Source organism: Moschus berezovskii, chromosome 2 (genome assembly GCF_049115385.1).
Source record: "Moschus berezovskii isolate FMDL1 chromosome 2, NW_MosBer_1.0, whole genome shotgun sequence".
Lineage (NCBI taxonomy): Eukaryota > Metazoa > Chordata > Mammalia > Artiodactyla > Moschidae > Moschus > Moschus berezovskii.
In genome coordinates, this window is record NC_142461.1 from 33,719,055 (window position 1) to 33,745,684 (window position 26,630).

The 26,630-nt window shown below is 41.0% G+C and overlaps 1 protein-coding gene across 1 annotated transcript in view; it reads right to left on the minus strand.

Moving 5' to 3' along the window:
* Positions 1–10,408: 10,408 nt before the first annotated feature.
* VWC2L (von Willebrand factor C domain containing 2 like) overlaps positions 10,409–26,630 on the minus strand; it is a 191,471-nt gene continuing 175,249 nt past the window's right edge. The window contains exon 3 of the mRNA XM_055398268.2: positions 10,409–10,557. Coding sequence (XP_055254243.1) covers positions 10,409–10,557 — 149 coding nt within the window. The remainder of the gene's footprint in view (positions 10,558–26,630) is intronic.

Genomic DNA, 26,630 nt, shown 5'->3' on the forward strand with positions numbered 1-26,630 from the left:
TACATTTTAGTCACCAGAACTAGAAATGTGGACTGTTTTAATTCTTGATCTATTTGATCCTGCATGAAGTCCTGTTGACCCAACTGGTCTGTTTCAGGGTCATCATTATCAGATTAGATCCTCATTATTCCTTCCTGGACTCTGGTAATTGCTTCTTATTAGTGTCCACACCTTTGTTTCCCTAGACCCCAACCCATCATTCACTCTGCTGTCAGAATTTTTATTCCAAGACTTACATGTGGTCATATCACTCTCTTTTTAATGTTAATGAAGCCACAGTATCAAGAAAAACCAAGTCTAATTTTCTAAATGTGATTTTTTGATCCCTGACAACTAGGTTTCCTTCCCAGATACAACTGTCACCGTGTCCCACCTATCTCCAACCTCACACTCAAATCACAGTTGATTGCTTGTCACACACCCCAAAGATACTATTTATCTTTTTAATATCAAACCAGAAATTCCTGCACATGTTATACTCAAGCTATATGATCCAAACTCAGGGTTACTTTATCTATGAGATTTATCATACCATAACCAGACCTCATAATGATAGCTAACACAAAAGAGACTCTTCTTATGTGCCAGGCTGTAGTCTAAGCTATTTTATGGGTAGCATTCTGTTTGATACTTACAACTCTGATATAAAATTGTGTGAGTCTGGGAAACTGACATACTTCTCTGAATCTCACTGTTCCAGTCTTCAAAAATGGGAATGCCAGTTCATGATTCCATGATATTAATAGTTATGAGAATGGTTGAATTGATGAATGCAGGTCATTATCTCTTATAAAGTAATGAATATAGTGTCTTGATGCCCAGACAGGGCTCAAGGTGTGGTAGCTGAATAGCTTAAATTTATACCCAAATTTCTCTCCACCTCACCTACTCATTTAAAAGATTTTAAAACTTGAACTTAATTCTGAATGGGTAACTCTTTTTTGAAAGAATCCTTACTTAAGGCTAAGGGGTAAAATAAGCACTGGGATTGGTTAAACTGGGAGTTTGGGCTTCAAAGAACTATGAGTTAAAATTTTTCAAATTTAAAGAGAAAACCATTAAGTCATCACCACAACCAAAAATTTTTGGCATATGAAACAAATTTAGAGTCCTTAAAATTAAATAAAAGAAATCCTTTTAACTCAGTGTATTTAACTCTTACTCTGTGAGAGGCACTAAGGAACTAGCTCCTCAAAAGAAAAATACACCTTCTGGGTGTATAAGGTTGATCAGGGAGAATGAGATATCCACATCAGACAGCTCAGTTGGAGCCTCACTGATAATATTGTCCTCCACATTTGAGGTATAAATTGGGGTGTAAATGATAGGTGAGGTTTCCAATTTAGAGATAGCGTTTGTTTTTCAAAATCATGAAGTTATTAAAAGCAGAGATATCACTTTGCTGACAAAGGTCCATATAGTCAAGGCTATGGTTTTTCCAATAGTCAGATACAGATGTGAGAATTGGACCATAAAGAAGGCTGAGAACTGCAGAATTGATGCTTTTGAATTGTAGTGCTGGGGAAGACTCTTGAGAGTCCCTTGGGCAGCAAAGAGATTGAACCAGTCAATACTAAAGGAGATCAACCCTGAATATTGATTGGAAGGATTGATGGTGAAGCTCCATCAATACTTTGGCCTCCTGATGTGAAGAGTTGATGCATTGGAAAAGACCCTGATCCTGGGGAAGATTGAAGGCCAGAAAGAAAGGGGTGACAAAGGATGAGATGGTTGGATGGCATCATCGACTCAATGGACATGAATTTGAGCAAACTCCAGGAGATAGTGAAGGACAGGGAAACCTGGCATGGTGTGGTCCATGGGGTCACGAAGAATCGGTCACAACTGAGCGACTAAACAACAGCAACCTTTCTTCTTCTTTTTTTTTAAAGTAACATGCCCAACATAAACCCTGAAATAACAAACCCAGGACTCTGTCACAGTTTCTAGCTTTCTCTCTTATGCTTTGAAGTGCCCTTCCATGAATCCTGCATCAGAAATGAACTGTAAACAATTCTTTGCAAGGGACATAGGGAGCAGCGAGTTGAACAGATAGGAAACTGAAAAGTGTGATAGTCTCATCATGTTTTAAGAAAATGTTGGTGGTGTTCAGGTGTGTATCCATGTATAGGGGGACACCATGCTGATGTTTTCTTAGTGGTTTGGCTGTTTTCTTTCTTCCTCCAACAATGCAGTAGATGATGGCAATTTATGGAGTATTGTTCCGCTTTACTTTGTGTTAGGCACTAAGTTTGAATTAAGGAGAAGGAAAATAACAGTTTGCTGTTACTCCTCAAGGGAAGCTTACACATATATAAAAGGCAGTGTCCTCTGCATGCTGGTCATTGGCAGTAATTCTTGATGTGGGGCTCTTTGTTGCCCCTTGGAGATCAATTGGTAGAAAGCCTCTTTCTTGTTGCTTGCCCTGCTCCAGCGTGTAGGAGGGAGTTTAACATGGACATTAAAAAAGTAACTTTCTCCAAAGCAAACCCTCTAATAACAACAATAGACCCAGGAGTGTGTCCGTTGGCAAGGTTCACATCCCTTCTGTGGATTTCAGTTCAGTTCAGTTCAGTCACTCAGTTGTGTCCGACTCTTAACGACCCCATGAACCACAGCACGCCAGGCCTCCCTGTCCATCACCAACTCCCAGGGTTCACTCAAACTCATGTCCATAGAGTCGGTGATGCCATCCAGCCATCTCATTCTCTGTCGTCCCCGTCTCCTCCTACCCCCAATCGCTCCCAGCCTCAGAGTCTTTTCCAGTGAGTCAACTCGTCGCATGAGGTGGCCAAAGTATTGCAGTTTCAGCTTTAGCATAAGTCCTTCCAATGAACACCCAGGATTGATCTCCTTTAGAATGGACTGGTTGGATCTCCTTGCAGTCCAAGGGACTCTCAAGATTCTTCTCCAACACCACAGTTCAAACGCATCAATTCTTTGATGATCAGCTTTCTTCACAGTCCAACTCTCACATCCATATACGACCACTGGAAAAACCATAGCCTTGACTAGACGGACCTTTGTTGGCAAAGTAATGTCTCTGCTTTTTAATATGCTATCTAGGTTGGTCATAACTTTCCTTCCAAGGAGTAAGCGTCTTTTAATTTCCTGGCTGCAATCAGCATCTGCAGTGATTGTGGAGCCCAAAAAAATAAAGTCTGACACACGGTTTCCACTGTTTCCCCATCTATTTCCCAAGAAGTGATGGGACCAGATGCCGTGATCTTCGTTTTCTGAATGTTGAGCTTCAAGCCAACCTTTTCACCCTCCTCTTTCACTTTCATCAAGAGGCCTTTGAGTTCCTCTTCACTTTCTGCCATAGGGGTGGTGTCATCTGCATATCTGAGGTTATTGATATTTCTCTCGGCAATCTTGATTCCAGCTTGTGCTTCTTCCAGCCCAGCGTTCCTCATGATGTACTCTGCATATAAGTTAAATAAGCAGGGTGACAATATACAACCTTGACGTACTCCTTTTCCTATTTGGAACCAGTGTGTTGTTCCATGTCCAGTTCTAACTGTTGCTTCCTGACCTGCATACAGGTTTCTCAAGAGGCAGGTCAGGTGGTCTGGTATTCCCATCTCTTTGAGAATTTTCCACAGTTTATTGTTTTTTTTTTTTTTTATTTATTATTCTTATTCTTTTTTTTTTCTTATGTAATTAATTTATTTTTTATTGGAGGCAAATTATTTTACAATATTGGTTGGTTTTGCCATACATTGATATGAATTTGCCCCGGGTTTACATAAGTTCCCCCTCCTGAATCCCCCTCCCACCTCCCTCCTCCCTTTATCCTCCCTCTGGATCATCCCCGCATGCCAGCCCCGAGCATCCTATAACATGCATTGACCCTGAACTAGTGATTCGTTTCACATATGACAACATACGTGTTTCAATGCCATTCTCCCAAATCATCCCACCCTCACCCTCTCCCATAGAGTCCCAAGGACTGTACTATACATCTGTGTCTCTTTTGCTGTCTCGTATACAGGGTTATCATTTGCATCTTTCTAAATTCCATATATATGTGTTAGTATACTGTATTGGTGTTTTTCTTTCTGGCTTACTTCACTCTGTATAATAGGCTCCAGTTTCATCCACCTCATTAGAACTGATTCAAATGTATTCTTTTTAATGGCTGAATAATACTCCATTGTGTATATGTACCAAAGCTTTCTTATCCATTCATCTGCAGATGGACATCTAGGTTGCTTCCATGTCCTGGCTATTATAAACAGTGCTGCAATGAACATTGGAGTACACGTGTCTCTTTCAATTCTGGTTTCCTTGGTGTGTATGCCCAGGAGTGCGATTGCTGGATCATATGGCAGTTCTATTTCCAATTTTTTGAGGAATCTCCACACTGTTCTCCATAGTGGCTGTACTAGTCCACAGTTTATTGTGATCCACACAGTCAAAGGCCTTGGCATAGTCAATGAGGCAGAAATAGATGTTTTTCTGGAACTCTCTTGCTTTCTCCATATTCCAGCGGATGTTGGCAATTTGATCTCTGGTGTCTCTGCCATTTCTAAAACCTGCTTGAAAATCTGGAAGTTCATGGTTCACATATTGCTGAAGCCTAGCTTGGAGAATTTTGAGCATGACTTTACTAGCGTGTGAGATGAGTGCAATTGTGTGGTAGTTTGAACATTCTTTGGCATTGCCTTTCTTTGGGATTGGAATGAAGACTGACCTTTTCCAGTCCTGTGGCCACTGCTGAGTTTTCCAAATTTGCTGGCATATTGAGTGCAGCACTTTCACAGCATCATCTTTCAGGATTTGAAATAGCTCAATTGGAATTCCATCACCTCCACTAGCTTTGTTCGTCATGATGCTCTCTAAGGCCCACTTGACTTCATATTCCAAGATGTCTGGTTCCAGGTGAGTGATCATGCCATCGTGATTATCTTCGTCAAGAAGATCTTTTTTGTACAGTTCTTCTGTGTATTCTTGCCACCTCTTCTTAATATCTTCTGCTTCTGTTAGGTCCATACCATTTCTGTCCTTTATCGAGCCCATCTTTGCATGAAATGTTCCCTTGGAATCTCTAATTTTCTTGAAGAGATCTCTTGCTTTTCCTATTCTGTTGTTTTCCTCTATTTCTTTGCCTTGATCGCTGAGGAAGGCTTTCTTATCTCTCCTTGCTATTCTTTGGAACTCTGCATTCAGATGCTTATATCTTTCCATTCCTCCTTTACTTTTCGCTTCTCTTCTTTTCACAGCTATTTGTTTGGCCTCCTCAGACAGCCATTTTGCTTTTTTGCATTTCCTTTCCATGGGGATGGTCTTGGTCCCTATCTCCTGTACAATGTCACGAACCTCTGTCCAGAGTTCATCAGGTACTCTATCAATCAGATCTAGACTCTTAAATCTATTTCTTACTTCCACTGTATAATCATAAGGGATTTGATTTAGGTCATATCTGAATGGTCTAGTGGTTTTCCCTACTTTCTTCAATTTAAGTCTGAATTTGGCAATAAGGAGTTCATGATCTGAGCCACAGTCAGCTCCTGGTCTTGTTTTTGCTAACTGTATAGAGCTTCTCCATCTTTGGCTGCAAAGAATATAATCAATCTGATTTCGGTGTTGACCATCTGGTGATGTCCATGTGTAGAGTCTTCTCTTGTGTTGTTGGAAGAGGGTGTTTGCTATGACCAGTGCATTCTCTTGACAAAACTCTATTAGCCTTTGCCCTGCTTCATTTCGTGCTCCAAGGCCAAATTTTCCTGTTACTCCAGGTGTTTCTTGACTTCCTACTTTTGCATTCCAGTCCCCTATAATGCAAAGGACATCTTTTTTGGGTGTTAGTTCTAAAAGGTCTTGTAGGTCTTCATAGAACCGTTCAACTTCGGCTTCTTCAGCATTAGTGGTTGGGGCATAGACTTGGATTACTGTAATATTGAATGGTTTGCCTTGGAAACGAACAGAAATCATTCTGTTGTTTTTAAGATTGCATCCAAGTACTGCATTTCAGACTCTTTTGTTGACCATGATGGCTACTCCATTTCTTCTAAGGGATTCCTGCCCACAGTAGTAGATATAATGGTCATCTGAGTTAAATTCACCCATTCCAGTCCATTTTAGTTCACTGATTCCTAGAATGTCTATGTTCACTCTTGCCATCTCCTGTTTGACCACTTCCAATTTGCCTTGATTCATGGACCTAACATTCCAGGTTCCTATGCAATATTGTTCTTTAGAGCATCGGACCTTGCTTCTATCACCAGTCACATCCACAACTGGGTATTGTTTTTGCTTTGGCTCCATCCCTTCATTCTTTCTGGAGTTATTTCTCCACTGATCTCCAGTAGCATACTGGGCACCTACCGACCTAGGGAATTCCTCTTTCACTATCCTATCATTTTGTCTTTTGATACTGTTCATGGGGTTCTCAAGGCAAGTATACTGAAGTGGTTTGCCATTCCCTTCTGTGGATTTAGGAGACAAAAAAACTAAATGCATTGTTACAGATGACTTGGTTTTGTTCATGCAAACACCCCATTCCCCTGTATTTTAGAAAAATCTAAGAAATTTGAATGTAAACTAGATAGTGATGATATTATTAATATTTGTTATGTTTGGTTAAAAAGAAAACTTATCCCTTTTTCAAAGAGATGACTACTTTCTTTGAGGAAGGGATGTAGAGATGAAATGATATGCCTGATACTTGCCTTAAGATACTCCTGGGGAAAAATATAGATGAAGCATGATGCAAAATCTTGAGAAATGTTGCATCTGGGCACTGGGTAAATGGAGGTTCTTTATGCAATTTTCTCTTTTTTTTTTTCATATGATTGAAAACTTTCACAGTAAAAAGTTTCTGCTTTGCCACTTAAGGTCCTGTGACCTTGGGTAGAGCATTTAATCTCCTTGTATTCTGGTTTCCTCAACAGCAAAGCAGGGATAATAAGAGTGCCTCCCTCATAGCTGTGCTATGTGGATTGAATAGAAAAGGGTCAGTGCACAGTGCAGGGCCTGCCACAGAGCAGGCATTCAATAATTATAGATTATCATTAGTAATGTGCATGAATATGAACAGGGGAAATATTTTCCAATCACTTACCCTCTCACTGCTGGTTTGAGTTCCTCTCTGATCCCTAAGTCAGCCTTATGTTATGAAAAATGAAAATGTATACAGAAAAATGCTAAAGCTGATGCTTAATTCTAATTGAATATAGCTCTAATGACACATATAATCTCAAATGACAGATGTCACTGAGAATCAGTCATTAAATGATGAGAGTAGGAAGAAGGGAGAAGCTTAGGAAGGAAAATATACCACGAACAATGTTTGCTGGTTAACACACTTTATATTTAACAAAATAGTTTTTTAATAATATATTATTTTACACATCAAATATTGTTGCTAGAATCCCCTTTTTACAGTTGAGTGTTTAGTTGTTTTTTTTTTTTCTCACTAGTTTTCAGGCACGCCATTTTTCAAAGATTTTAGAAACTGAATCATTTTTTAACAGGCATCAGCTGACAAACAGGATGTTGATCCCTTATTTAAACAGAGCTGTAGTTAAAGCCGAGAACCAAAGGCAGAGGAGATGTAGGAGAATCGCGGTGACAAGAGTGGCTGCAAACAAAGCCTTCAAAAGGAAAAAAAAAATTAGGAAGCAACAGATGAAGCCAGAAATCTGCTGTTCAGAGTTTGGAGAGAATTTCTCAATGACCTGGGTAGAAGGAAGTTGTAAAGTGTTTATCAGTTGATGAGAAATTCTGTCACAGTATAGGTTCATCTCTTCCTAAAGGGGTGGCGGGGGGAGGATGGAAATGTCAGTGCTACAAAGTCTTAAAGGAAACATCTTGTAGTGAGACACTGTGAGAAAAGAAAAAGAACAGCAAAATAATCCCTCTCTCTGGCTGGTAACAGGCCGCTGAGCAGCCTTCATTCTGCAAGCTCTCTGCAGAGACTTTCTTTATGGGTATTATACTCCATTCTTGAAAATTCTTGCAGTGACTATCACTGAGCCAAGACTTTGATGCAAAATGCCTGTACCCTGGCTTCCCTGTTGCTCTTTCCTTCTGTTTTCTAAAAAGGACAGAGTAACTCCTTAATAATAGATGGGGTACTATGCTACATGGCTCTATTAATGATGTTTCTGGGTTTCAAACCTTATTCTTGTCATTTATTATTATTGTTTTTTTCCAAGAGTGTAGATTTTTGAATCTGGCAATAGGCAACCTCAGGGCAAAGAAAGCTCTATAATACATCCATGTCTAGACATACACTGAAGTGTGGAGTAGTGCCTTTACTTTGGAGTGCGGGAATAAATCATGCAGAATTGTTCATGAATGATTCATGACTGTCTATATGATATTTCTGGGGTGGTAATGGAAAAGCACCAACCTTGGTGCAAATTGGTGTTCTCAGGAAAGGAGGCTTGATCCCTCCTATGATGCTGGCCTGGCTATTTGTATCATAACACAAGTGCAGTGTGTGTGAGAAGTGTCAGGTCCAACTTGTCAACACATTAATTTTGGAAATGATAGTTCTTTCTTGATGATGGTAGGTGCTTCCAGGGAGGAGAGGCTTGGCAATTTTAAAGGAAAACCCAGTGGGTGAGACTAAGGAGATATATGCCCGGAGGGCAGACCTGTGACTGTGTGGCGACGGGGCCTCACTCAGTTTGGATCTCAGGGCTTCTGATCCTGCCTGTCCCCAAGGGCGTGGAGGCTCCCCAGAGCCACAGCCACAGCACTGGTTCTCAAACCAGGTGAAATTCTGCCCCCTCCCACACCTTGGGGACACTTGCCAATGTTCAGATACATTCTGTTATGACAATTAGGGGCACTGCTCTTGGCATTGAGTGGATAGAAGACAAGAGTGCTGCTCAACATCGTCAAAAACGCACAGGACAGCTCCCAGTGACAATTGTCTGGCCCCAAATGTCAATAGTGCTGAGGCTGAGAAACCTTGCCCAGGAAGGCAACACTCCGCTGGAGTTATGGTCAAGCCCAGGTAGCGGTGGAAGCAGAAAAAGACAGAACATCAATAATGAAGATAACCTTCAAGGTTCCTCAAGGACCCTACCAGATCTGTGCCAGGGTTTTCAAGACAGGAGAGTGAAATAAGCGACTAGCTACGCTGTGTGGTTTCGGAACTGCTCAGTTTGCACTTGAATTGAGCTGGCATCAGATACCCTGTGTGTGTGTGTGGTTTTTTTTTTTTTTCCTGTTACTATACTAGCAGCATTGCCAGGGCAACCTTGAGACTCTTCAAAGGTTCACTTTAATTGCTTAGTATCTAATATATACATTTTAAAAAATGTTCAACAAATGGAATTGTATTGTGCAAGACCCACTCTACCCTAATCTTTAATTTAAATCAGCACTTAAGGTGGAAAGAGTGTCCTGAATCTGTGTTTTAGTCAGAGGGCTGAGTGGTCATTAGTATAACATGGCAAACACAGTCCTGAACCAGAAAAACTGCCTGCGTACAAGTACTGGCTTTCAGCCAGATCTGAACTCAAGAGCCAGAAGTGTTCAGAAGGCTTCAGATTCACAGTGGGGCTGTTCGCCCTGGTTCTGGTTTTTATCATGCCAGATGACAGAGTGGGTTTAGCGTGTGTTTTGTTATAAGTTGAACTTAAATTCAACATCATGAGAAAGCCTAGTGTTTAATGTTGCAGTTTTGGATACCTGTCTCCCTTTGGATTCTTTAGTCAAGCTCATGGTATTCTTCACATATTAGATTTTGATTGGCAGTTTCAAGGTTTTGTGAATGAAATGCGTGGTTTGTAAGAATAGAATTGTGAGCCCTCGCATAATGCACGGAGTACCAGTTCCCCACCCAGCCCAGCAGTGGACCCTCAGTGCACCTCTCTCTTCTCCCCTGCAGGACAAGATTCACTCAAGGGGAGTGATTGGCTGAATGTTTTTGCATCTTCCTAATCAATAAGGGTCCTTACCCTGACACTGCTTTCTGGAAACTAGTTTGACACAACTCAAAACCTTCCTGTGCAGTTAAATCTGGCCCCTTAGACTCTAAAGAGGAAAAAAGGAATTACTACAAGAGAAAAAGGCCATGTTTGCAGAAGAGTAAAAGTGGAGTAAGTCGGTAGATGGTGAGCTGGCAGGCCAGAGGTGTCACCAGAGAAGAAGCCTGTTCAAGGCTATTTCTTTCTTTTTGCTCCAGAAATCCAGTGGTCAAGTCACCATCAAGCAAGGATAATTACAAAAGCGGTTTCAATAGCTGTTTACTATGTATATTTTGTATAGCAAGAAAGAAAGAGAGAAATTTCCTCTTAGTAAAATATTCACTTTTGTCAACCCTAAAAGGTTTTGCTGGTGACCCTGTTGTAGCTGGCAGGAGTTTGTTTTGTCTTGTTTTGAACATGTGCCATGTGGAAGCCATAGCCTCGTCTCCTAAGAGCTCGTTGTCGGCTGGGAATCGGTTCTACACAGTCTGCTTGCCTTGGCATTCGCGTTTTGAACACTGAGCAGGCTTCCACCAGTCCCCATTGTGACAGTGACAGATGTTACATTCATCCACTTTCACTTCAATGCCAGCTGGAATGATCGTCGTTCCTGCAAAGCAGTTTGGACCTGAAACACATATATAAGCTGATTAGTTGATTAGGTCTGAGAGACTCCCTTTCTTTCTTCCTTCTCCCACCCCAGTTAAAAAAAAAAAAAAATCCAATCCCCAAAGCCATAAATGAGTAGGTCAGACTACTCTTACCAGTGTATCTTTAAGGAATTTTCTAGTCATCTCCCTTAAATGCAAGCTTTTAACTTCTGCTGTCTTTTGCACAGAGCTCTTATTCCACATGTGTGCCATGCATTAAAAAAAAAAAGTACCAATGCTCAAAAAAGAAAAAAAGTCTTAATATCTATTACCGAGTAAATGCATTTTTCTAAAGTAAGATATGGATTAAAGTCTATTTGCTTTATTCTCTGAGTGTTAAGACTGCCAGAGTGTCCCCTGAAACCTGAATGAGGGTCTAGTATGGTCAGCATCACTGTCTGTGCCCGTGGTCTGGCCTTTCCCTTCCCATAGTAGATATGAGACTGTGAACTTGCTCACTCCCTGGTTTCGGCACCTCCCCAAGCCCAGTTCCTGGAATCCCCAGCTTGTTTCTTGATAATAATGAATAATTCATGACCAGATGATTTATTCATGTCCCAAACAAACTTTGTTAGAGGTTCATTTGATTTTTATAAAAGGAGTTCTTTTAATCTGCTGGCTGTCTAATATATTTTTTTTAAAGAATGACTCAAAGAGTTGGCTTTTGAAAGTCAGCAGGAATTTCACTTTTTCAGATTCAGAAAAGCTTTGCTCAAAATGTCACTTGCTTGTTAGAGATAAGTGCGTTTAAAATTCACCAATCTTTTTTTCTTTTTTATACTTGTCTTTTTCCCCTTTCCCTTACTTTACTTTTTCTTTCTAATTTTTGTTTTCTTTTAACCTTCCCAATGTAAAAATGCTAGTGTTTGGTATGGGTGATAATATTTCTCACATTCAAATGGGATAAAGATTGCTTCCCACGGTGCAATGAATTATAGTGGGGTAGTACAAATTGCTCTTTCCTAGAAATGATTTGGTGTAAACCTCTGACGTACATATTTAAATAAAGAGAGAGAGCACTGAGTTGTGTCTACTAGTGATTTATTCACCCAACATTACTGGCCACTTGCCATAACCACTAGAGAAAAACAAGGCAACACACATCAACATCAGTTCCCTACTTTCACTTTCTTACCACTTGATAAGAATTTATGAGATGATCTCAGGAAGTATATTTTTTATTTATTTTTAATTGAGGGATAACTGCTTTACAGTAGTGTGTTGGTTTCTGCCAAACGTCAACATGAATCAACCGTAGGTATACATATGTCCCCTCCCTCCTGAACCTCCCTCCTCCGTCCCTCCCCATCCCACCCCTCTAGCTTGTTACAGAGCCCCAGTTTGAATTCCCTGAGTCACACAGCAAATTCCCATTGGCTATCTGTTTTACATATGGTAATATATGTTTCCCTGTTACTCTCTCCGTAATTCCCACCCTCTCCTTCCTACCCCCCACCATGTCCATAAGTCTGTTCTCTGTGTTTGTGACTCAGCTCAGAAAAGACTAATTGCAATTGATTGACAGAATACAAAGGTGGATCTTTTGCAGTTTGCAGGATTCACCAAAGTTGCTGCCTATAAATAACAGTAATCTTTGGAAAGTCAGCTCGGCAGTCAGGGGTGTTATACCGAGTCAAAAACTCCTGTTTGATCTCAGTGATTTTAGTAGCACCTATCTGAGAACTTCAGCTGTAACTAGAACAAACTTCAAGTTTGCTGTTAATAGCCTTATTTGCTTAAAAGTAATTTAGGTAATTGTCAAGTACAATGGTTGGCACTATTTACAAATTCTTCTGGTCTTGGCCCTTTCTCCTTAATACTGGTGACAGTAAGTACTAATTTGCTTTCAACATGTGAGTATCTTACATAAATACCTCAAAGAAGAAATTTATGTTTCTATATATTCTCTTACTTTGACTGGGGGTGGGGTGAGGTGCTGCTTTTCTTTTGTCTTGGTTCAGGTGAAAGAAAAATTCTCTTAGAGTGATCTCAATGGCAAAAGCAACAAATTTTAATGCAGAAAACTTGGAGAGACTCCAGAGGGGAATAGTAAAAATGATTAAACTGAAGGCTGGCAAATAGGACCTCTGAGAAAAGGTTAAAGGGATTGGAATTATTTAATCTAGAAAGAGAAAACAGAGGTATGACTCGATAACTCTCAGGGAATGAAGGCTTATTATGTAAAGAATGGTGACCAAATGTTCTTTCTCTCTTCTGACACCTGGAATAAGAGGAAATGGAGATGCATTGATTCTCAAGGAATTGGAAGCACACACACACAAAAATAGCTCAGAGAACTGAGAATTAAGTGTAGCAGTTACCAGTAGTGTGGTGAGGTCTTTTCTTTCAGAGATCTCAAAGAACATATGAGGTCTCATTTGTCAGATTGAAATCATCAGCTCCTTGAAAACAGGAACTGAGTATCTGTTAATTTCTGATGGTCCAGGACTAATACTGTGTTTTACAAATATTAAAAAAAAAAAATAACAGTATGTGCTTGGTTGGGCTTCCCTGGTGGCTCAGTGGTAAGGAACCTGCCTGCCAATACATGTTTGATTCCTGGGGCGGGAAGATCCCCTGGAGAAGGAAATGGCAACCCACTCCAGTATTCTTGCCTGAGAATCCCATGGACAGAGAAGCCTGGTGGGCTACAGTCCATGAGTCATAAAAGAGTCAGACATGACCGAGTAACTAAACAACAACAAATATGCTTGCTTAGCTGAATGAAATAATATGAAGTAGGTAGTTATCTACTGGAAGCAAATTACTTTCTGAAATTTCAGATCAGGCCTAAGATATATAGTTATCAAGCCTCACCCTAGCAATATAGAAATATTTATTACTTAATGGAGACAGTGAACATCTGCTTAATTGACTATGCCAAAGCCTTTGACTGTGTGGATCACAACAAACTGGAAAATTCTTAAAGAGATAGGATTACCAGACCACCTGACCTGCTTCTTGAGAAATCTGTATGCTGATCAAGAATCTATAGTTGTAACTGGACATGGAACAATAGATTGACTCCAAATTGGGAAAGGAGTACATCAAGGCTGTATATTGTCACCCTGCTTATTTAACTTCTTTACAGAGTACATCATGAGAAACGCTGGGCTGGATGAAACACAACCTGGAATCAAGATTGCTGGGAGAAATATCAATAATCTTAGATATGCAGATGACACCACCCTTATGGCAGAAAGTGAAAAGGAAATAAAGAGCCTCTTGATGAAAGTGAAAGAGAAGAGTGAAAAAACTGGCTTAAAACTCAACATTCAAAAGATGAAGATCATGGCATTCAGTCCCATCACTTCATGGCAAATAGATGGGGAAACAGTGACAGACTTTATTATTTTGGGCTCCGAAATCACTACAGATGGTGACTGCAGCCATGAAATTAAAAGACGCTTGCTCCTTGGAGGAAGTTATGACCAACATAGACAGCATATTGAAAAGCAGACACTTTGCCAACAAAGGTCCGTCTAGTCAAAGCTATGGTTTTTCCAGGAGTCATGTCTGGATGTGAGAGTTGGATTATAATGAAAGCTGAGCACCGAAGAATTGATGCTTTTGAACTGTGGTGTTGGAGAAAACTCTTGAGAGCCCCTTGGACTGCAAGGACATCCAGCCAGTCCACCCTAAAGGAAATCAGTCCTGAACATTCACTGGAAGGACTGATGCTGAAACTGAAATTCCAATACTTTGGCCACCAGATGTGAAGAATAGACTCATTGGAAAAGACCCTGATGCTGGGAAAGATTGAAGGCAGGAGGAGAAGGGGACGACAGAGGATGAGATGGCTGGATGGTATCACTGACTCAATGGACATGAGTTGGAGTAAACTCTGGGAGCTGGCAATGGACAGGGAGGCCTGTGGTGCTGCAGTCCATGGGGTTGCAAATAGTTGGTCACGACTGAGCAACTGAACTGAACTGGGAAGAGTTATAGTTTCCTAATCACTTACTTCATGCCAGGAATCTGTCTCATTTAGTCTTTCCAATACCATATAAGAGGCACGTACTTATTCTGAGGACACTGAACCTCAGAAATAGAAACTAACTTGCCTGAGCTCACATAGTTAAGAAGAAGCATCAATGGGACATGGACTCAGACCTGACCTGTAGGAAAGGAGGCTGAGTCTCAGAGTGCATTGCGATTCTGAGCTTCTGATGAGAATTTGGGAACTTAATTAGCTTTAGTATTAAGGATGCATATTAGGTTAGAAACTTGATAGCTAAATAGAAGTAAGGCTATTTTCCTATAGATCTTGGTCAGATCTCTCAAAAATTTACTAGTTTTATATTGGGTATTCATATTAGGTTAGTGTATCTATATAGTTGCCAGAAAGCTTAATTCATGTAAAAAAGAAATTCCTACTGGAGCAGATGCCTGGACACGGAGGCTTTGGCTTTCTTTTGATCTGCAGTGAAGTGCCCATTGGTTCTGGAGATAGACCGGCTAGGAAGCAGAATGAAAGTAGACTTTGACTCAGGAGACCTGGTTCAGGGTGTGGTTCCATGATTGATCCTCTACATCACTTTAGGCAAGCACTCTATAACGCAAATATGGATGGAAGTCCATATGGTCAAGTCTCAGAGAGGATTCATAGTTTTGAAAATGCAGTAAGATTGGAAATGCAATGTATATCTTTACTGGGAGTTGGGACAGGATGGGAAGAAAGAAAAGCAGGCTAAGGATTCTGTTCTATGAGAAAAATTTTCCATGAAACACATATTTTTTCTATTATCCTATACTTCTCTAAGCACCTATTTTGCATACCTAAAAATAAAAATTGTTTTGCAAACGTTTTTTCATATTATTCATAAGAAATCTCATAAGGAAAACCAATATATGGAATACACAACAGCAGAGCTTCTCTGGTGAGGTAGCCATGGGGATTCTGGAGTTCTATTATTTCAGCAGGATTTTTTTCCCAACTTGCCACCAAAATCTTGCAGAGGTAGCCCATGAGGCATCTGCACAGAATATCTAGTGATCAGAGTAAAAAGCATCTGGAATGATTTCCTCTAGCATCAGTAATCTAAGAAACCAGAGAATTAGAAAGGATTCTGTCATATTTGAGGTTGCAAGAACTGAGCAGATTTGCTCTGCTGCTGAAGTTCTCTTTCTTGATAAGCCCTACAAGGTTCCTCATAACAGGTGTGTAGAAACTACATGGAAAAGGAAGTCTGTAGCTACTCAGATCACACCTTCTACAGATCTGTTTGCTTATGATGTTAAGTATCACTTCTGTTGTATGAGAGAACAAATGTGTAACCTGAAATCAATGTTCTCAAAGAGATACTTTCAGAGCTGTGGAAGATGGTAACAGAGTTTGACCAATGGGTTTATGGAAAGACTGTGTGGGGACAGGGGAAGAGGGGGAAGGTATGACCCATTGAGGAAGTTAAAAAGCCAGTGGGGTTACAATGATAAGTGCAATGAGAAGTGGCTGGGAAAACAGTGTACTTTGGAGCTGGGGGCAGCTATTGGCTTGCAAGAACCATTGTTAAATAGTCAGGAATTTTAAAACCTGCTGATATTATCTTGGTAGCTTGAGATTAACATATGGGAAGTATTTATGCCAGTAATAGCAGCAAATGCTAAAAATAAGGATTTTAACTGCTTCTCCCCCTGCCTGAAAGCCAAATCATATAATCATCTATTAAAATATCACCAGGTTTGGGCTCAGGATTTATAGCCTTGTTGGACATGTTAAAAAGTTTGGTCCTTATTCTGAAAGCAATTGGAAATGACCGAAGTATTTAGGGACTTGTGTGTGTGTCTGTATGCATGTCAACATCTGCGCATATGCATGCATGTGTTTAGTCACGAAGTAAAGACTAATTCCATAAACTGCACCAGTGTCACCACATGATTGGTCCACAGTGCACCCATCTTTGGACTATATGTGATATGTCTTGATGAATGTAGGGAACTTTGAGATTGCAGACAAAGAGTAGAAACTTCACACGCCTTGGCACTAGTGAGATGGTAAAAGCACATCATTTTCTCCTTTGCTCTGAGGCTTTAAAAGTACTGCTAAAATGCTGGGGTAGTATTAAATTAGCATTGGCAATTAACACATTGGCTTGAATTAACTGATCAGATTATCCCTTATGGAAAGTAAGATCCTAAGGCACCATGAAGTATTCAAATTGATCTGGAAGAAGGAAAATGTTGGAAGGAGGGAACAGGTAATTTCTAGGATAGTTTAGTCAAAGTCCCTTAGGGGATGAGGGTCATGTTCAAGCTGAGGGATATACTGGGCTGTTTAGGGAAATGGAAGATCCTATCAGTCAAGCAATAATCAATCCTGGAAAATTCAAGCATAAAAAGCACTAATTAAGGTTGTATCTAGAGAATATCCAATATAGCCGAGCTTGGAGGTAATACAACTGGTTGTTGTTCAGTCATTAAGTTGTGTCCGACTCTTTGTGACCTCATAGACTGCAGCACGCCAGGCTTCCCTGTCCTTCTCCCAGAGTCAGATCAAACTCATGTCCATTGAGTCAGTGATGCCATCCAACCACCTCTCTGTCACCCCTTTCTCCTCCTGCCATCAATCTTTTCCATCATCAGGGTGTTTTCCAGTGAGTCAGCCCTTTGCATCAGGTGGCCAAAGCTTTGTTGGAGCTTCAGTGTCAGTCCTTCCAATGAATATTCAGGGTTGATTTCCTTTAGAATTGACTGGTTTGATCTCCTTGCGGTCCAAGGGACCCTCAAGAGTCTTCACCAGCACCACAATTTGAAAGCATCAGTTCTTCAGTGCTCAGCTTTCTTCATGGTCCAACTCTCACATCTGTACATGACTACTGGGAAAACCATAGCTTTGACTAGATGACTTTTATTGGCAAAGTGATGTCTGCCTTTTAATACACTGTCTAGGTTTGTCATAGCTTTTCTTCCAAAGAGCAAATGTCTTTTAATTTCATGGCTGCAGTCACTGTACATAATGATTTTGGAGCCCAAGAAAATAAAATCTACCACTATTTCCATTTTTCCCCATCTGTTTGCCATAAAGTAGATATAAACAGTAGCAAGGACCAAAATCATGCCACAGATCTGACCCAGTGAAGACACACTCCTTGGGTGCAGACATAGCAGCCTGCTCCAGCAATCTTCCCAACTCAGAATCCTGGATGTTGCTGTGAGATTCATTGGCAGAGCTGGCTCTCTGACAAGTCTTGCCAGGATGGAGATTATGTAGTTCTTCTTGAAATCACTAGCTTTCAATGGAAAGTATGCAGTGGGTGAGCCTGGAGACAGAGCCTAGTCAAGTCCTTCCACCTGAGCTGTAAGAGAGCCTGAGGTATGGATACCTGCATTCTGGAACTTGTAGCTTCTCAAGGGAAAGAGAGACTTGCTTCATATATTGAGGATTCCCCAATTACAGGAAGGAGGCAGTTCATTTCTGATGCTAAAATGGACTGGAAAAGGGGTCAATGAGGGCAGACTTCATGTGCTTCAGCATTTTTCTGGGGCTCACTGCCAGTATGTTGGTCTAGCAACCAGGTTAACAGAGTAAATATTAAGGACAAGACTGCTCTAGGCATGAATGATACAGTTGTTAAGACAGAGTTTCTGCACTCACAAAGTTGACATTCTAGAGGGGGATGAATCAGACAAAGAGTAGAAAAACAAACAGGACATTTCAAGTCATTTTGTGCTATAAAGAAAATAAGCAAGGCAGTGTAGTTGAGGACCTAAACTCAGGAAAGGAACATTCTTCTGAGTTTACAGAACATGTTTTATATGTCTTTATAGAGCTATGAGATGTCATCATGAATCCCATTGCATATGCTAGGAAAGTGAAGCTCGGAGAGATCAAGCCACTTGCTGAAGGGCAGAGAGCTAAATGCTGGGAGAACTTAAATGCCCGTCATCCTGTTCTGACTGCTTTCCTTGAGTAGAGGCCTTTTTATATGTGCTATCACTTACTACAAATGTCAGCCAGAATGATACCCTCTCCTGTTCCTGACTTCCTAGCTTGCTCTTTTTTTTTTTTTTTTAAACTTTTTATTTGATATTGGAGTGGTGGCACAGACAGTAAAGAATTTGCCTGCAATGCTGGAGTCCTGGGTTAGATCCCTGGGTCGGGCAGATCTCCTGGAGAAGGGAATGGCAGTCCACTCCAGTATTCTTGCCTGAAGAATCCCATGGACAGAGGAGCCTGGCGGGCTACAGTTCATAAGCTCGCAAAGAGTCGGACATGACTGAGTGAGTAACACTTGTACTTATAGTTGATTAGCAATGCTGTGATAGTTTCAGTGAACAGCAAAGGAACTCAGCCATATGTATACATGTATCCATTCTCCCCCAAACTCCCCTCCAATCCAGGCTGCCACATAACATTGAACAGAGTTCCCTGTGCTATATAGTAGGACTGTGTTATCCATTTTAAATAGAGCAGTGTGTACATGTCCATCCCAAACTCTCTAACCCCAGCTTGCTCCTGTAGGAAGCTCAGATGATATCCAGATCCAATTGGCAACACTGAATTCATTGAACACTTGAGGGGTTCTTTTTAAGACTTTTCATGCGCTACCTTACTTCCTCCTCCCATGATCTACTATTTTTCTGTGTTTCATAGGTGAGACAACAAGACACAGAAGTATTGAGCGACTTTCTCAAAGTCACACAGCTAGTGAGTGAGTGACCTGGGACCCAGAGCCATTTTTTCAGGCTCTGTCCCAGAAGTCAGTCTTCCTGGGTGTAGGAGCTACTCTTCACTTCCTCCAAGTTTTAATAGCACCCACCTGCCACCTTGGGATAGTGTGGGATGGATTAGACAGAAAAGGCTGGGATGTTTAAATTCCTGTGTTAGACTGTGTGCCAGGGAACTCAGCTTGGTGCTCTATGATGACCTAAAGAGGTAGAATGAGGGGTGATGGGTAGGAAGCTCAAAAGGGAGGGGATATATGTAAACTTAAGTTGATTCTTGATGTAGTACAGCAGAAGCCAACGCAACTTGTGTACTTTGTGCTTAGTCGCTCAGTCGTGTCCATTTCTGCAATCCCATGAACTGTAGCCCGCCAGGCACCTCTGTCCGTGGAGATTCTCTAAGCAAGAATAGTGGAGTGGGCTGTCATGCCCTCCTCCAGGGGATCTTCCCAACCCAGGGGTTAAACCCAGGTCTCCTGCGTTGCAGGCGGATTCTTTGCTGTCTGAGAGCAATTATCCTTCAGTTTAAAAAAATAGTGTGGGTGAGGGTGAGGAGGGATGCACACATGTGTAGGTAAAGGGGGTGATTGGAAAGAGGAAGGCGATTCTACACAATCCCTGTGGGGCAGAGAGTGGAGCCCTGCCAGCAGCATTATGCAGCCTCTTCTCTGTAAGTGCAAAACAGGAATTGCTCCCAAGAAGTGGATATGGCTGAGAAACAGTGTGGCTCTGATCGTCTCCAAAGGCTGCCAGCCTGGCACTGAGATTCCTCAGCAGGAGGTGCCCTGTTCTTGTTGCTTGTTGACCTAAATCCTCTTTACAGTCAAGCCTCCTCCTTCCCAGAGATTTGGAAAGCTAGGCTGGTCATGACTATTTTATAGACACTTCTGGATTATAAATTGGTATATAGTGTCCCTGAAAATCCACCTTCTGACAACAACTTCATATTGCTTGCCAGCTCCCCCAGCTTTTTTTTGAGTATTGCAATTTCTGGCCTTGATTTGAAAATTTATTATTGATGCTTGGTGTCTTTTGGAAATTGGCTGTAAACGATCTTCCTGCTGCATAAATGAGGCAGATTCCTATTGTGTAAGGCCATAAACATCCTATATTTATTTGGCAGGGCATCTAAATCATTGTTACAGCAAATACTAGGCTTGTAGGCATCCGTCTGGGATTGAATTGGATTGGATTATGTTCCTCCTCTTGACCAATTTTAATTCTCTGCTTCCTGAAGTCTAAGAGATGTTATTGGGCTACTGAAAAGCAAATAGGCTTCTGATCAGGTGAACCCATTTCCGACTATTAAAATCTTGGAGAAAATGTTTCTAGAAACCAGTAATTAGAGCTGATGGGAGTGAAAATGGAGCTAAATGACTGAAACTTCCCCAGTAACTTGTTGCAATGGCTCTTTTAGGCCTAGACAGAGAGCAGTGATAAGATTCAGGTTGCTAAAGGGAGTTTCCAGTCTAGAGAATGGAGTGCCTGTCTCTACCCGCTTCTAGACCCTCATCCGTACCTGACTTTCTAGCCATTTTAGTAAGCCTCAGAACAAAAAGCTTCCTCAGATTAAGGTGACAAGTCAGGAAGGATTGTTTTCCAGAGGCTGCCCGAGAGGGGCCTGTTAATCATTTTATTCCAAAATTCAATATTGCTGAACTCCCACACAAATTTCAGCATGAGGCCTCTGGAGAGGTTTTTGGCCCTTAAGCATGTAAGATTTATAGCATGGGGCTCCAATTAAGCAAAATGCAAAGACTGGAGGAGAGAGAGGAGAGATGCAGTTGGGCTAGACAATGGAGGTAAAGGTTGGCTGCTTTTTTCCTAATTTCAGGCTGCTCAGCCACTGTGAGGATCTGGCACTGTTCACAGTCTGCATTAGCTGGCTCGGTACGTCCAGTCTCACCTTCAGAAGCAGGTGTGTGGTCAGAAAATGACTTGGTTTGCTATTGCATAAAACACTATCTGCTCAGACTACCCGGTGGTCCAGTGGTTAAGAATCTGCCTGCCAAATGCAGTGAGTACAGATTCGATCCCCGGACCTGGAAGATTTCACATGCTGCTGGGCAATTAAACCCCTGTGCCACAACAACTGAGCTCATGCCCTAGAGCCCATGCTCCACTCTGAGAGAAGCCGCTGTAATGAGAAGCCTGCACAGCAGTGAAGACCAAGACCAGCCAATAAAAGAAAAACAACCCCACCTCAAACACTATCCACTTAATTTCTGCTTCAAATGATGAAATCGACTCACCCCAATTTTTCAACCTTAAACCAGACGACCTGCTTTTGTTAGACCTTTCAGTGGATTTCAAATCCCTTTCCCCTTTCTCCTCAGCAATCCTAAGAGAGGGAAGAGCTGGCAGTACTCTGCCCGTCTTACAGCTCAGGTCACTGTGGTTTGAAGAGGGGACATAAGGTGGGTTACTATGTGATTTCCCAGGTGAGGTGATTTATTTCAAAGTGAGCAGACAGAACTCTGGAGTCAGGCTGCCCACATCTCAGGCTGCCTCCTGCCACTTACTGCCATCTCCAAGTCCTCAGCCATAAAGTGGGAATGATATTGAAATAAAAAGAGTGTTTACCTAGTGGAGGTTTTGAAGAATCAAATGAGTTAAAGGATGTAATGTACTTAGAACAGTGCCTATCATGAACCAACAATGACAGTTGCTGCATTTTATCATTCTTATTATTATTATTATGACTTGAGTTACAGTCTGTGCTACTTTGGGTCGGTTATAGATTCCAGGACCTTTGATTCTTACTCCTTTTTTTTTTTTTTCAATTTTAAAATATCAGTGAAAAAACCAATGTGGTTGGTGTCAACTAATACCTTTTTCAAAGTGAGTGGATATTCAACAGTAAGAATTATTCCTATGTGGATTTTCCCCAGCCTTGTTTACTGTTTACCTGGAAGCCAGACAGATGAAGAGAACACCTGAATAGAGAGAGAGAGGGCATGACTGGGAGAGTAAAGGGGAGATATATTAGTCTGAACCAGTTGTTGACTGTGGGATAATTCATTAGAAAATGAAATTAAAGTGATTTTCTTGAATAATACTTATAACTGCTTTCATTTGTTTGAAAGAAAGAGCCCAGAAATGGTAGGAAAATGTCTAAGGTAAAGGCCAACAAAGAGATGGCAAGCTAATTTAAAGAGAGACTAGACCATGATAGATATCTATTGATTGATCAACTTATCTAGCTAAAATTTTCTGCTTTCTTATAGCATTTTTCTTAGTGCTTAAAAAAAGAGTAAGATGTATATACCCACCAATAACAGAAATAATGATGAGTTATGGTGCCCCAGTTCACAGACTCTTCTGGAGCCATGAAAAGTAATGAATTATAACCTCTAGCTGACTTGCAAGGATTTTCATGAGTTATTATGGAATGAGAAAGGAATTAAATGCAGAGAAGTAGGTATAATATCCTAATTTAATAAAACAAATATAGACAGACTTCTGTGTGTGTGTTTGTATAGGATTACATGAGACCAGAAGAAAAATAAAGAAGCACAAATACTAAGTGGATTATTTTGCCAGAAGAAGGGATTGCTGATGGAGGAGCAGATGGGGATAGGACCAAACAAGTGCATCATGAGATATTTGGTTCTGTGTATAAAAATAGGGAATTCTTAGACTAGCATGCATTTTAAAATCAATGTATGTGATGCTGTAATTTTTTCTCTCTTCCCTTAAAATCTGTTCTTAAAATGATTCAGTTCAGTTCAGTTCATTTCAGTCGCTCAGTCATGACCGACTCTTTGCGACCCCATGAATCACAGCACGCCAGACCTCCCAGTCCATCACCAACTCCCGGAATTCACTCAAACTCATGTCCATCGAGTCGGTGATGCCATCCAGCTATCTCATTCTCTGTCATCCCCTTCTCCTCCCGCTCCCAATCCCTCCTAGCATCAGAGTCTTTTCCAGTGAGTCAACTGTTCACATGAGGTGGCCAAAGTATTGGAGCTTCAGCATCAGTCCTTCCAATGAACACCCAGGGCTGATCTCCTTTAGAATGGACTGGTTGGATTTCCTTGCAGTCCAAGGGACTCTCAAGCATCTTCTCCAGCACCACAGTTCAAAAGCATCAATTCTTCAGCGATCAGCTTTCTTCACAGTCCAACTCACACATCATAAAACTGAGGAAATGTAGTGAAAGTCATAAAAGAGGCCCTCCGTGCCCTAGTCTCCCTGAATCTAAAGTTCTAGTGTCGCACTGTCCATGATAGCAACCACTAGCCATGTGTGCCTATGGAGCACTTGAGATGAAAGTGAAAGTGATAGTCTCTCAGTCAAGTCTGACTCTTTGCAACCCCATGGACTGTAGCCTGTCCATGGAATTCTCCAGGCAGGAATACTGGAATGGGTTGCCATTTCCTCCTCCAGGGGTCTTCCTGACCCAGGGATTGAACCCGGGTCTTCTGCACTGTGGGCAGATTCTTTACCACTGAACCACTTGAGATGAGGCCTGTCCAAAATGAGATGCTCAGTAAATGTCAAAAACAGATGTCAGACTTTGAAGATGTAGTATGTCTTTGAACAGAAGAGAAAAACAGGAAAATTACTTATTAATATTCTTTATATCCAGCTTGTGTTGGGCAACGATATTTTGGATATATTGGGTTAAATAAAGTGTATTGTTAAAGTTAATTTCATCTCTTTTTACTTTCTAATGTGGCTAGTTTAGAAAACTGAATTTTAGAAAATTTACTTAAATTTGCAACTAAATTTAGAGAATTTAAAATTCAGCGTATGACTCACATACTATTTCCTTGAGATGGTACTGGCCTTAAGGAATTACAGAAGGATGAAGAGGTGTTAGGAGTGGCTGTGAGAAACTAATTTTTACATAATTTGGTAGGAAGAAACACTAGATGTTGTGGAAAAGGGCATAACTTTTCCACAGGGGTTCTCAAAACACGGGCCCTTGATCAACAGTATACTGAGAATATCTTTGAAATCCTAATTCTCCAGCCCCACCAGACACTTACTGATCACAAACTCTGGATATGGTGTCCAAGATCTGTGTTTCTATGTTTTAATAAGCATTCTAGGTGATTTTGATGCAAGCTAAAATTTGCTTTAGGATAAGACAGAATTTGGATACAAACTGTAGAAGATAGCATAGTTTGAGTTTTAGAAGATGCCTCAAAATAGACTAAGCTTATCCCAAAGGCAATATAGACTTTTAGCAATGAATCATTCCCGAGAAGAAATTCTGAGCAAGAAAATGGTGGTTAAATGGTTCAATTACTTTCAAGTTTCAGCATTGGCCTGAGATGTCTTTATTGTGTTTTTTTGATAAGTGTGAATTTACCCACATGATAGCTTTGAGACTCAAAAGAGTCATGTGTGAAACTTGGCATTCAAAACTATTTTGTATGCTTTAATGACCTCACTTTCCAAAAACAAGTTGGTTATCTCTGGAAAGAAAATAATATATATTTATTTTGGGGACAGAAACAGGTTGGAAAAGATTGTACTACTCAGTTTTATCTAACTTCCATATAAAATTTCCAAATAGAATTTCTTTAAGAAACCAACTTTCTATGTCTGACAGCGAATTTAGTATCATTTTTAAAATTGCCTTCTTTATTGATGAGAAAACTGCAAACCCATTTTCATTTCCTTAAAATGCTTGAATGAACTCACTAGAATGGAAGTTATGTGCTCACTGGATGGGGCGGGGAGACACATAGGGTATACTTTCATCAAAGTGGGTACACATAGCTACATGCACGCACACAACACACTATCCACACAACGTTCTTTATAATGGAAATGAAACAGAAAACTTTCCAGTTTCACTTTCCATGTTCAAAGGCACAAAATGTCTTGCAACTGAAAAAAAAAAGTGTGAGCAGGTTATTTCATTAGTGGATCATATGACCATGACCAAAGATGCCCTATTGACATTTCCATGATTTTCGTGGTCCTGAATTATTAGACATGCCATGGGTAAACGAAGACACAAAGTGACATTTTCTCTAATGTTCATCTAACAGTGCCTGTAGATAGCTAATAGCCATGACACAAAAATGAGGACAAGAGTAGTAAAAATAAATAGTCTTCCAACTGCATGCTGAACCTAGTCTAGAAATACAGTGTTGACTGCTGCTGCTGCTAAGTCGCTTCAGTCGTGTCCAACTCTGTGCGACCCCATAGACAGCAGCCCACGAGGCTCCCCTGTCCCTGGGATTCTCCAGGCAAGAACACTGGAGTGGGTTGCCATTTCCGTCTCCAACAGTGTTGACTAGGCAGGCATATTTCCTTCTGTATGGACGTGGTAAAAGTGGATATTGAATATAAATAACGATGGGATAATGTTTGTAAAAAATAGCACACATACTAAGGGAGTTTAGTTTGGTTTAGAAGTCAGAGAAAGGTGTCTTGAAGAGGTGATAGATAATAACAAAAGGGAGGGGTCAAAGGATGTTCACAAACATGTGAACATCCCAAAGTGCAGTAAGAGCTTGACTCTTAGGGAAACACTTGAAGTACTGCAGAGTAGAGAGCTAGGGGAAGGCAGACCGAAGATAAAAGCAGAGACATAAGTAACAGCTAGTTCTTAGTGTTTTTTTAAAAAAACTATTTGGAGTTTGAGATTGCTTTTAGAGGGCCACTGACATAGGAGGTCACCAGATTTACTTTTTAACTAGATTTTGCTGGCTTCAGTGCAGACTTGGAGCAAAGGTGAGGGCCCTGTTGCCGAAAGTAGGCCAGTTGAATCGATTCTTGCATTAGTCCAGGCAAAGGTGAGTATGGGCTAACCTCCAGTGGTGGCCATGGGAATGGAGAGAAGTAAATGGATGTGAGCAGTATTTAGGAGATTGAATCCACGTGATTTGGTGGTGGAGCCGAAGTGCAGAATGAGGTAGAAGATGCTCCTCAAGTTCCTAATGTGGGAATATGGGACACTGATGAAGGAGCAGGGTTTTGGGGGAAGAGAATGTAGTTAGTGATATTGGATTTATGCACATGTGAGTTACCTAAATGGAGATGAATAGTGGAACAGAATTGTCTGAGCTGGGTAAAGAGAGTTGTGTGCCCCTGGCACATGAGCAGTAATTGAAGGCAGGGGATTGGATGATGGGTGCCTGGACCTTTTGGGGTCAGTTCAGTTGAGTCACTCAGTCATGTCCAACTCTTTGTGACCCCATGGACTGCAGCACAGCAGACTTCCCTGTCCATCACCAACTCCTGGAGCTTGGTCAAATTCGTGTCCATCGAGTCGGTGATGCCATCCAACCCTTTCATCCTCTGTTATCCCCTTCTCTTCCTTCCTTCAATCTTGCCCAGCATTAGGGTCTTTTCCAGTGAGTCCATTCTTCATATCAGGTGGCCAAAGTATTGGAGTTTCAACTTCAGCATCAGTCCTTCC